Below are 12684 nucleotides of genomic sequence, written 5' to 3'. Positions count from 1 at the left end.
TATTTAATAATATTATTATTTAATATTTATAAAAATTAAATTATTTATTATATTTTATATTAAAATTTAAAAAATTATAATAATTATATGAAATAAAATCTAATGAATTAAAATGAGTTAAAATATAAACTGAGATAAAATTTAACACACATATATATATATTAATAAAAATATTATTTATTATGACAAATTATTAAAATAATAATAAATAAATTAGTATTGATGTGGCAGTTGGACAACTGCAGGTCAAATGACATTGTAGGTGGCAGGTGCAGTGTACAACTGCTTCTTTTGAAATGAGAAATGATTTATGCAGTCGGGAAACGCAGTCGGCGTGCAGTCGGCTGTAAAAAAAAAATTAATACAGGACCTACATGAAAAAAAAAAATTATTTTTATAACTTTTTATAATTCATGCAGGTCCCCTTGAATATAAAATAATTTTTTTATAATTTTTTTTTATTCATTCCGTACAGCCGACTGCACGCCGACTGCGTTTCCCGACTGCGTGTAGCAAAGCCCTTTGAAATAGAGTCCGGCTACTATGCCGTACCATATGTACTCCTTAATTTTTTTTTAATTTTATATTTTTTTAATATTTTTTAATTATTAAATAAAAAATAAAATATATCAATATATTTAAAATCACTTTCTTAATTATTAAATAAAATAATAAAAAAAATTTTTTTCCGGTCAACCCAGGCGGCATACAAGCTTTATCCTTTAAAGGTATTGCTAGGGCCACAGTTGGAACTCCCACTAGGTCAAAAATTTATTTATTTTTTAATTTTTTTTTATATCATTTTTTTAATGTTTTTAAATATTTAAAAAAATATAAAAAATTCATAATAATATTAAATAATTTTTACTTAATCATTAAAAAAAAAGAAAAAAAAAAAAAAAAAAAAAAAAAAACTGGGAGCGGTAGCTCCCAGCGGATCCCCCAGCGGGGGGATCTAGCATTTTCCATCCTTTGAAATACAACATGGTACCTACCCAGGGCTACCCTTCCCTTGACTATTTTTCCCCTTTGAAATACAACTTCATTTTCCCAGAGAGAGAGACAGAGAGAGAGAGATGGGTTGGTTAACGCGATTCATTGCGGCCGTGGCTTTCCTAGCAATCGGAGTGATATTCTCGCCGGAGACCTTCGGATCGAAATCGGACGGTCAGAATTCGTCGAATCTTGCTATCTACCTCAAGTTGGCTCATCTCCTCGGCTTCTCCACGGCTTTTGGCTCCGGTCTCTGGGTTACCTTCATTAGCGGCATCATCATGTTCAAGTAACATTCTTTCTCTCTATCCCTTATCCTTAGTACGTCACTACACCGTGTTTGATTTATCAGAAAAAAATGGTAAAATATTACTCTTCTGTGTGTTCTGGCGTTCTCGTTCGAAAAGTTGTAAAATTAAATTTGACCGAATTCGACGATTCGTTTATTTATTTATTTTAAGTTCATTCACTGGTTCCCTAATTTTCTTCTTCGAAGAGAAAAAGTTATTCACCAGGAACATGATAATTTATGCTAGGTTTGGATACAAATATGATTTTCATTCATCTTAACTAATTTCACTCCATTATTATAACTTTTTTAAACTTTTGTACAAAATATAATAAATAATTTAATTTTTTCAAATTTCAAAATAATAATAATATTTTATTCAATTTTCATATTCATCTCCTCTCACTATCTAAACCTCACCTTAAATAGTTCCAAGGCCAGAAAATAAAGTGGAGCATTTTAGCTATGTTTACTGCAAGACAGAGAATTAAAAATGAAATAAATGAAAATTTAGTGTTTTTAGTTATGGACATCAAACTTAAGAAAGCCTGATGTTTTTGTCATGCTCGATTTGGCAGTGTCATTGTTTAATGTTTATCATAGGCGAAGTGTTGAAGTTTAAGATTCGACAAATTTAATTTCTTTTCAATAATTGGCCTATCATCTCAACAAACCAACGTCAAAGTGGTTTAATTACTTGGAAGGGATATATGAATATATAAAATTATTGTAATGTGTATGAACTATGAAGAATTTCATACAAATGAATAAGTCTTACAAGTTCATAGAAAATGGTATAGGGATGGATCTTTTGCACCAAATAAAGGTCTCTTATGATAGAGTATATAGAATCCATATTATTCCTTATTAAAGTTCTCTATGAGCAGCATTTTCATAAACTATTTTTGCTAAAACCTCATTTCTAAATTTAGGAATCTTCCAAGGCATCAGTTTGGAAATCTGCAAAGCAAGATGTTTCCTGCATATTTCAGCATGGTCAGTACCTGTTGTGCAATATCAGCAGGGTCGTTTGGGTATCTGCATCCATGGAAGTCATCATCTACTGCTGAGAAGTACCAACTTGGCTTCTTGCTATCTGCGTTTGCGTTCAATCTTGCTAATTTGGTTGTCTTTACTCCCATGACCATTGAGGTAAAGTTCTTGTATATTACAAGTTCATATGGCCAATTACATGACTTGGATTTGTGATATCTGTAGTTGAGAAATGCTACAAGGAAGCCTTACGCCACACACCTCCACCAAACCAATATGCGATTTCTCATTTTTTTCCTTCTATTTAAAAACACATATATTTAAGCGTTAAGATAAAAGGCAAAAATGAGAATCACATGTTGATTAGGTGGAGGCGTGTGGTGTAAGGCTTCTATGTAGAATTTCTCTTTTGAGTTACGTGGTTATGATTTTTTTGAACCGTTTGTTTAATCTAAAAAATATGTAGATTTAACTACCCTCTATTTGGTTCCCTTAGCATTCTCAAGTCCTCTATTCAATGTGCGCATATATTTGTGGGTGAAGGGGTTGAAAGGCATCTCTTAATTCAAAGATATACAGAGAGATACAACCAGTTGCAGGATTTACAAGCCTCCTTTTTTCTTCAATAGTTTTCACTTGATGAAAAAATTGCCTTAATTATCTATCTATTCATGTGTAGGTTCTATACTAGCTTTTGAAACAAGTTTATTCAAAATTAACGTGAATGAAGCTTTAGCCAAATTATTGAATTAGGCTTGATTTCTTTTTTTTTTTAAATGTTCATTGTATTGTTTTGGATTTTTTAGGAAATGTTCTGATAATGTTCTTCCTATTCATGCTGAAAATCACATTGAGTAAAAAATCTGTCGTTGGTGGATTGTTTTTTCAGTGTCATGTTATTCTATTTGTTGTTGTAGATGATGAAGCAAAGGCATAAGGTGGAGAGAGAATCCAGCATTGGGGAAGAAGTTGGGTGGTCAAAGAATGTGGAGGTTGCAAAGGTGAATCCCAAGCTTAAGGCCATGAACAAGAAATTTGGGATGATTCATGGTTTATCATCCCTCGCTAATATCATGTCCTTTGGCAGCCTTGCCATGCACTCGTGGTACGTGGCAGGTAAAACCAATCTGTAATTCGAAACTGGTTTCCCTTTATTAGGGAAGGTGTTGTCTAGCTATAGATTACCTCCATTCCATTGAGCGAGGACCTTTGTGCTTTCTCTTCTTCTATAATTACCTCGGATTCATCCTGTCAAATGTACGATGGAACAATACTTAAATAAATTAGAAAAGGGGTAATTATACGATATGTCAAGAGTAGGAATCCTTTCCTTGTCTGTGGATTATAATAATATATTTTTATGCTAATAACAATTGTTTTCCTTTTTAAATATATTGCCATCCCTTTTAACCAAAGAATGTCACTTTCCTTGTTCAGTAACTGTAATGCTAGGCAAAGTTCTTTAAGATGCGCATTTGCAAGATTCTACTTAAATTACACAATATCAACCAACATTGTACTGAACTAAGTTCTCAATTGCTTGAGATCTTTCAGTGATGCTCGTACAAGCCCTTTTCTCGCCCTTTTCTCGTTGTGCTTTATCTAGGGCTATATAGTGAACTACCTTCCATGCCTTTCTGTTATCCTCAGCCTGATGTCTTTTCAGGCCCCCAACAAATTGTATATGTACGCTTTGCCAAACCCGGCCTCTTATTTCAATTCCTTCTTTTTCCAGGTTTTGTCCTCTTATCTATAAGCCCAGAAATCGGTTTCCATAGATGCTTGTACTGTTTTCAGCAGAATAAAAGATATTTATTTTACAGTTGAGCGAGATGGTATTGAATTTCGCTGGGGAGTTGTCTTCAAATATGACCAAGTCCATCCCTCCCTCGCCCTCTTTTGCATGCTATGCTACCTGTTATTCAGTCAAAGAAACATTAATTATACGCTTGGAATAAGATGGCTTAGCTGTCTGTATAATTTTAGTCGCTGAGGCTGTGTTCAAAATAGACTATGTCACACACTCTGAATTCTATAGTTTTAAGTTTGACAGAGAACATTTAAGCATGGATGTTTTCAAGGTTAAAACAGTACTCCCTCAACTTTCCTGCTTTTGATTTGGTTGCGTTTCGGAACAACAGTCTAGAGACACAAACAAGAACATGCTCCGGTCGTTTTGAATAACTTGTCAGCTAACTTCATCCGTCGTAGTTAAGGGTGGGAATTAGAAATAAATCAATTGTTAATAATGTTGGGAATTTTCTTGTTCATATTTGTTTGACTTTGCAGAAATGCCTTGGTGAGAGGTTCCGTTCAACAACATCAAGAAAAGAACAAAAATCATAATGGTTCTGGGTTACAAAGTTCCGATATTGTTCTGGTGGTAGTGGCCATTAATAATCATAGCTGGGCTGAATTTGTCACCAAAGTGAGGCAGATGTGAAATTATTCGGACTTGCCATGAACGACACGAAACCCAAATGGCAAATCTAGAAAACCCAATATATTCAAAACCAGACAAATCTTATGGATCCTATCGTCCGACCCATAATTTATCGATTTAAGGATAAAAGGTGGAATTTTGAATACTGCCATACAAAAGGGGTCAAAACTTTGAAGGTGTCAAGTATGTTGTTTTTAGTTTATACTGAGATATTCTAATATTAAGTCGGTAGAGTATATTATACATATTACTTAAATGGTAAGATTTGATTTATAAAATTTTAAATTTTAATTTATTTTTTAAATTAAATTATATCATGTAAATATTTTATTAGATATACTCAGTGCACCAGTTTGATGGTAAAATTTTTCTTTCTGAAAATTGACACGAGAAAAAAGAAATCATCAAATGGTAATTTGTCAACCACCGTGTGCTTTACACAGTCTACTTTCTGAGTGTAATTTAATGAAATATTGGGACTGGACCGATGGCTTTGGCACTTTCCTGCTGACTGTAAAGTCTAGAAAGATATTTACCCGATAATTCAAGAATGATACCATACAATGTTTTTCACAACATCTTCTATATATAAAAAGTGTGTATGAAACGGAAAATCTTGTTTTAACGGTTTTTCTTGTTTTTCCGTTAAAGTTAACACCGTTTGTTTTAACGGTTTGGCACATAAAATGAAGACATAAATGTTGAGAGGGATAGCATTCAATGTTGTTATATGATTTATTAATCTCAATAATTATAATACTTAATAGTTTATATAATAATAAGTAATTAAAGATTAGTTATTATATTTTTCTCTTTCTCCTTAACATATACACGTGTATTAGGTGCATAAGACGTGAATCCCTAAGTATAATATATGTGTATTATACGTTTCATTAATTCAGATTATTGAGTATTCCAAATTTAAAAATCTCATATAATAGATAATATAAGTGTGTTTAATCAAAGTGTTTTTTTTTCCCATGGTAGTAGGACGTAGCTTCCGCTAAGTCATATTCCATACGTGGGCTTGCTATGATAGGCACGTGACAAAGGCCGTGATCCTTGAACTGATCAAGAAAGAGTAAATTCGGCCAACAATTTCAAAATATATTTTATGATTTATATATATGCTATATATAGAAAATATTATACCACAAATTTTATAAAAATATTATATTTTAACTTTATGTTGTCCCTGATCGACTCAACCAACGGCAAAATAAGAATTTCAATGTTGTCTCTATTGATTGTCTACAGGATGACATAAATTAATGAATTATAATACAAACATTAAACGACACATATTTTGAACTACCGTTTGTGTTAGACTTTTATTAAATTTTTCGTATATATCTTTGCTAAAATTATAGATGTTATAAACATGTATTGGATTATATGATACTTTGAACTAATTTTTTTATTTTCTCCAATATGCCTTAAATTATTAAGTGACATCAATAATTTTTATAAAATATATATTATTTTTTACAAATAATCATTTCATAAAATTAGACAAACGTGCTTTGCACGTTACTCCCACCTAGTATAATTATAAAACAATGTAAAATGAGAATATTTTTATAAAGTAATATTATTTTTATAATTTTTTTTAAAAATATATTTATGAAATATGTTGTGAAAGGTAGCGCGTGTCATTTTTCATAATTCAATATCGTCAAAGATACAAAAGCATGGCGCCTGAGATGGCTGGCTGAAGCACTGAAGGAGTTGTAAATTGAGTCTGGAAAGTCCTCGATCGAGCCTACACGCGCGTAGGTACGTTGCCAACATGCATCTGATTACAGTAGGATGCATTCTAATTCCTTTTCTCTTTTATTTTTCATCCCACCTAACCACATGCTCGTTCCTATAATTATCACCAAACAAACTGCAATTTCATGCTCATAATTTTGGCCAGTTGGAACTGGTCCACCTCTAACTTCCCCAAACGAAACCCTACAGTCATATTCATGATTTTGGCCTCTTATAAATGGTCCACCCCATTTTTTTAATTTTTTTTTTCCTGAGTTTTTCTCTTCTATTCTTTAGATTCAAGACAGACTAAAATGGAGAACGTGGAAGGTGGCAGAATTCACACCCGACAAAATCTTTCGCAATTTGATCATTGGGATGGAAATCCGAAACAAGCAACGTGGACATGAAAATGATACAAATCTAAACGTAAACGCTGTAGCAAGTGCGCGTAGGCTTTGCATTGTGTTGTGCAACGTCTTCAGACAGAGAGAAATTAAGATAATAACTGAAGCTTAACCCAGTAAAGCCGTCAATCTACAGACTGAGACGGTTGACTCTGCCTTGTTGGATGGATAGGCATCCAGCGCTCAGCCATCTTGGACACCTATTTTGTCTGCAACTCAGCCTCATGCGCACCCTCAAGACCAAAACAAAAGGGTTGTCCTGGCCGGTGGCTTTGTCGTCCCCATGCAGTTTGAAAAGGGAATCTGACACGTGATTATCATGGATCCCCAAGTGGGCATTCAGTTTTTGGCCTTTTTTTTATTTTTCACCTTTTCGTTGGTCTCGTTTTCTAAATCCTGAAAACAAAATTATCAGGCTGCAGTTGCAATCTGAAATGTTACCGCAGCAAAAACTAAGAGCTAGCTGCATGAATCACGGTAGGAATGATTTGCCCAAAAAAAAAAAAAAAAAAAGATGCACGAAAGAGTGATATCTCTCGTATTTGGTACATATATAAGGCATGCCTGAATTATTTATTGGACTGACCGAGACGTTTGTTGATGGCTAAGTAGATATTCACCACATAATTACACCATACCAATGAGCTGAATATCGTGTCTGTAACATGCACGCAATATCTCGCTTTCAACTCTTCTCCATTTTTAATGGAAACAGAAGAAGACTACGACCCTTTCCTTGCCTTAAACATATTGGTCACTTTGATATCAGATAATTGATGCAAATCTAAACTGATATTGGGTATTTTGGTTTAGATTCTAAATTGATTGGGTTAAACTATTTTGAGAAAGTGAATCTGTGCAAATATGGGGTAATATTTTCTTTGGATTGAGGCAATATCAAGTGTTTTTTTTTTTTCCAAATCATCTATTTACTTTCATTTTGGGGTTCTGAACGATTGTAGATTTGCATAGACAGATGGCAAAATTAACCCAGTGTCTAGAGATGGAGATGGATGTTTCTGACTCCAATTTCGAGACCCCATGGGCTATTTAAATCTGGCTTGTAGACTTCGTAAAATAATTTTAAATTTTATCATCAATCAATATTTTTTAGAGTTTCCTCTCTGTTTTGCATATTTTCCTCAATCTCAATCCCTAATTTTTGTTAATTAACTATTAGAATAATTCTAATTCTTCCCAGCATCAAGAATACAAAGGATAAAGCAATCATGACAGGGTAATTGTTACCGTGCCCAAAAAAGATCAAGGACTAAATGCTTTACCAGAATAGAATCCCTGCATTGATTGTCTAATTTCATTTGTAGTCATTAATATTTAAATGTCCTTTACATACCCTTCGATGAAATTTTCCAAACTAAAAGAAGAAAGAAGACAACATGAATGTTTTTTTTTTTTTTTTTGCCTGAGCCAACATGAATTGCTTTTAATTTTCAGAACTAATGAATAAAGAATCATCTAACCATCCTGCCAACCATGTGCCCTCAGCAATGAGCTATCCAAACAAAAAGGTGGTAAATCATGTACCAAGCATGGTAGGCTGGTCAACGAAAACTGATCATGCTGTATGCCCCTAAGAGTAACAATCGAGCTGGAAACAAGAGCACCACAAACAAATGCATGTGCTGTGATGCCACGAGCCTACTGAACCTTTTCAAGGACTCTCTTCCTGTTTGTAAGATGCTGGAGAAGTGGAACTGGTGTTGGCCCATATTGATTGATATCATGGGCCTCCCCACAATGATACCGGCATTGATGCCACGCGGTGCAACAAGGGGCCACCAAACTTTGCGGCGTTGCTCTCTCCTTGCCTTCCTGATGTGTTGAAGCTCTTGGCGAATCACGCCCCTGACAGTTTTCATGTAAGAATTCATGTCGTGATCTCTTTGAATGGTTCCTTCAGAACCATATGCAGAGCGATCACTTAGGATCTCAAGTGGGTGTGGCGAGTTCAAAAACGCCATTTGTGCAGCCCGAAGCTGCTTCTCAGTATCATTGGTATCAGACAATGGGCAGCTTAGAACATACAGACCACTTCCGGAAGGAAGGAGATTATGGCTAGGGGAGAATTTCTCATCTGGCTGTAGTATAAGAAGCTCACCTATTGGAGCATAAAGTAGCTTCTGTAGTATAGAAATAAACAAGAGTACAGTCAGATAACTTAGATGATCAAGGAAACTTATTTGTTTCATGAGCTCTTACTTTTTTGAGAGTGAAAATTACCTGGTTATTGAGACAAGGATGATTGCGGAAGTTCCCATTGAGAGCCTTGAGAATCTCTGCAACGTGATTAGGATAATTGCAAGAGAAGGCCCGAGGTACAATGTCTCTGTGCATTGTGATCGATTGGATATGACTCCGTGGCAATCCAAGCTTGCGAAGCAGGCGTTCACCTCCACACATGATAGATGGTGAACCAAATGTAATTACAGGAAGTAAGGAAGACATTGGCACTTCATGCCGTATCAGCAACATGAGATTTACGACTAGTGCCAAGCTTCCCCCAAGAGAGTGCCCAGTGAAACGAAAAGTTGCTTTCTTTCCACAAGAGTTTAGGTGTGAATGGACCTCAGGCAACATTTGCTGATAGATCCCTTTTGCAGCCTCATAAATGCCTCTGTGCACAAGCACATCCAGTCCCTGTACAAAGATGTCTCACATTCCTCAGTTTTGGGAAATATACGTCCATCTCATTTCTATATAACAGTAGCAGTACAGATATAAACTTCATTTAAAGTGAGTATACGAATTTCTTTTTTGCCTCATTCATCATAAACAGTTACAACAAAAAAATTTCAAAATCGTGAAATAAATATGTAAATTTCCAAAAACACAGTTAAAGAGAATTTACCTCAAATTGAACGGGCTCAAAAAGTAAATTTGCTTGCCAAGATGCTAGTGATTCTGACCCCTGCACAGGACAACTTTCATTACAGCTGGATACAAAAGATGCCAAAACTAGCAAACTTAGTTGTGTCCCGATAGCCATCTTATATTATAGACCTGTTGGTCAGAAATGAAGCAATACATGCTCCATTGATCTACTAGCTAGAAAAGATAGATCATAACTACAACGCATTATATGTGCCCCTTCCTCATGAAGTGAACAAATTTTGTAGAGAGCAGATGTAGTCTTCTGTTACCTGATGCCTAGAACATATCTTAGTAGAAAGCAGATAATATTAGTGATAGATTCACCCTACCTGAATGACAAAGAATCTTGTTCCACTCTGATCGTCATCACATATGAACCACTCACAAGGGCATGAACGTGTTGAGTTCAGATCATCCGCAACTGCTTGCTTCACTTCCTCCTTTGCAGCAACCACAGCTGTCACGGAGTCCCTGGTTGCCATAAAAGAAGCGACCTCTGAGTTCATCAAATTAGAACTGTCATCACTTCCACCGCTTCCTTCAGGTGGATGTTCACCAGCCTTGGGTTTTGAGGATTTGAAGGGAAGTATACTTGTGGTATGAGAATGCAAATAGGAAGCTGCAGAAGCAGCAATATGGTATGCTGCAGATGCACTTATCCGATACCCTTCTTTCTTGTTCTCCTTGCCTTCCACCTTGTCCCTCACATCCTTTTCTGCTTCCATAGTTTCAGCTGACAATTGCTTTTGCTCAGCTTTTGCAGCCAATTCCTTCTTCTCTATTGATGAAGTTACAAAACCCAGACCATGGTATTTCAGGAGATTCCCTGGCTGGATTATCAAAAATCATGGTACTGGATTCATGAGATAAATTTTCCACACAAACCATGGCAGAGCTTTCGCAATATTTTTCTAAAATGATTTAATTCAAATGAGCAAGAAATACAAAGTGCACCAAACCAACGTCAGAACGAAATATCTATGAAAACATAACATTAAGATATTGAGTTCCTTTATGCCCAATTAAAATTCACAGGCTTCACAAATACAACAGACAGAGACAGCGATTAAATTGGAAACCCTACATACAAAACATCTTGCAGAAGGACGACGAGAATATCGATGCAAAATGCCAAAAACCCTACCTAGTACACCATAATTTTCATCATTCTTGTGCAGATATTGACATTTGTTTCACTAAATGTCAGCGGTGTTAAAAAGATCAGTCCAGTGTTAGGCAACATGGAAAATGGAGCACCGAGTCATATTCTCACTCTTGGTTATCCTAGAGAAGCGGAACCTCTAATTCCATCTGATTCCAAATTCAATAAACTAATTCCATTGTCAAAAAACACAGCATCAGCTGTATCAGTTTCGATGTTCTAATTCAACGTTTTCATATCCAATGAAAATCTCCTGGAAAGGATCAAACTTTTTCATAAAATGTCATCTTGCTTCGAATCAAAACAGAGATAAAATTTTACCTGAAATTAGCATAATTGAAGAAAAAACTGGAAACTTTAATTTCAAGCAATGTGATTCAACCACCGGACCAGAAACAGAAACTCATCCAGATGAGATGATTCCCGCACGGAAAACTCAACGACAATAAAAAGAAAAACCCTCTTTACAATGGGGAACTTGATCTAGGGTCTCATAAACCCCCAACCCCACAATCAAGACATAAACTTCCAAATCTCCCTCCATTTCAACAAACCATTCCACAAAATCAACCAACAATAAAATTGGGAGAACTTTGAATATACGAAATCAAGGAAAATACAAAAGATTGGACAAAAAACGGGTACCTTGATCTTGGGAATGCCATATGCCAGGTTCCCCAAATAAGACATTTGAGCATACAACCGGGCCTCGGCCAGGGACACCCTCCTTAGCAACCTCGAAAACGAATCTCTATCAAACTCGACCCGTTCCTTTTCATCTTCATCATCACCAACTCGACAAGCATCACACCCTTCCTCGTCATCTTCAGCATCAGAACCAATTCTCTGATTAATTGCCACAGCGCCCCGTTCCTCCTTCTCTACCTCCGAAAGGTCAGCACTCCTTTCCTTCCACAGCGACCTCACGTGCAAAATCTTCAACACCCAGTTCTCGCTCTGCCCCACATCCTCCTCCACCTCCTCTGCCACCTCCACACCAACCTTCCCTTCGTCTCTATTCATAACACTGCTATTATTGTCGGCAAGAACAGCGTCTTCTACGGCCAACCCATTGTACCTACTGGTGCCGCCACCTTGATTCAGCGGCCAGAGAGATCTCAAGGGAACCTTGAAGGAGAACCTGGAAAATGGCGCCGTCTTCTTCTCCCTCCCCACAGTGCTCACCTGGGACGGCGGCGAGCGGGATTCAAGACCCCCAGCACCACCACTGCAGACGGAGATAGAGGATCCCAGCCCCCCATGAATCCCCGTCTTCAAACACAAACTATCCATCATCGAATCAGCACTTTCTTCTCAACGCCTAACGTTCCTTAATTCTTTGGTTTTTCAAATTATGTATTTATTGATAGCACAGAAATGTAAACGTGCACCCACACTCTTTGAACACGGGGTTTTTCTCTTTCTTGTTCTTCTTTGCGGAGCATTTCAACAGGTAACCAACCTTCGCTTCTCTTTTTAACGATCTTTCTCAACTCAAGATTCTAAACAATTTTTTGTTTTTTGTTTTTTTCTTTTTAAATTATTATTCCGTTTTAAACTACAGCTCCTTCCGGGGAGTTAGGATCATTAAAAAAAAAAAAGAAAAAAAAAAGAGAGATATACGACGTCGTAATAATGTCAGCGTGTGAGTTTACACTTTAGATCTGTCGGGGACGATGGGTGGAGTTTCGTAGGAAAAAGCGCGTAGACGTAGCTTGGTTCGTCAAAGTTTCTTGCCGGGATGGGAAATCTA

The 12684-nt window shown here is 36.1% G+C and overlaps 2 protein-coding genes across 2 annotated transcripts; one reads left to right on the top strand and one right to left on the bottom strand.

Moving 5' to 3' along the window:
* The first annotated feature begins 976 nt into the window (after positions 1 to 976).
* On the top strand, positions 977 to 3665 carry LOC122317416 (transmembrane protein 205). Its single transcript, XM_043134506.1, has 3 exons — positions 977 to 1282; positions 2215 to 2434; positions 3193 to 3665. Exons 1-3 carry the CDS (start codon positions 1077 to 1079, stop codon positions 3406 to 3408), a joined length of 642 nt encoding a protein of 213 aa, XP_042990440.1. The 5' UTR covers positions 977 to 1076; the 3' UTR covers positions 3409 to 3665.
* A 4490-nt stretch (positions 3666 to 8155) lies between these two features.
* On the bottom strand, positions 8156 to 12465 carry LOC122316685 (phospholipase A1 PLIP2, chloroplastic-like). Its single transcript, XM_043133400.1, has 5 exons — positions 11577 to 12465; positions 10099 to 10599; positions 9747 to 9806; positions 9119 to 9535; positions 8156 to 9018 (listed from the first exon to the last, which is right to left on the bottom strand). The coding sequence occupies exons 1-5, from the start codon at positions 12225 to 12227 to the stop codon at positions 8440 to 8442; spliced, it is 2208 nt and encodes a 735-aa protein (XP_042989334.1). The 5' UTR covers positions 12228 to 12465; the 3' UTR covers positions 8156 to 8439.
* Between the last annotated feature and the right edge of the window lie 219 nt (positions 12466 to 12684).

The sequence above is a fragment of the Carya illinoinensis genome, chromosome 7 (assembly GCF_018687715.1).
Source record: "Carya illinoinensis cultivar Pawnee chromosome 7, C.illinoinensisPawnee_v1, whole genome shotgun sequence".
NCBI lineage: Eukaryota > Viridiplantae > Streptophyta > Magnoliopsida > Fagales > Juglandaceae > Carya > Carya illinoinensis.
The sequence above is the reverse complement of the archived record's forward strand: the minus strand, read 5'-3'. Positions and strand labels throughout refer to the sequence as shown.

Bases quoted from the DNA above. Each gene is read 5' to 3' on its own strand.
- LOC122316685 (XM_043133400.1), bottom strand. From the start codon at position 12,227: ATGATGGATAGTTTGTGTTTGAAGACGGGGATTCATGGGGGGCTGGGA. The intron at 9,807-10,098 runs GTAGGGTGAATC...TGTCCTGTGCAG, and splicing joins CAAGATTCTTTGTCATTCAG to GGGTCAGAATCACTAGCATC. The intron at 9,019-9,118 runs GTAATTTTCACT...TCTATACTACAG, and splicing joins ATCCTTGTCTCAATAACCAG to AAGCTACTTTATGCTCCAAT.
- LOC122317416 (XM_043134506.1), top strand. From the start codon at position 1,077: ATGGGTTGGTTAACGCGATTCATTGCGGCCGTGGCTTTCCTAGCAATC. The intron at 1,283-2,214 runs GTAACATTCTTT...TTCTAAATTTAG, and splicing joins AGCGGCATCATCATGTTCAA to GAATCTTCCAAGGCATCAGT. The intron at 2,435-3,192 runs GTAAAGTTCTTG...TTGTTGTTGTAG, and splicing joins TTACTCCCATGACCATTGAG to ATGATGAAGCAAAGGCATAA.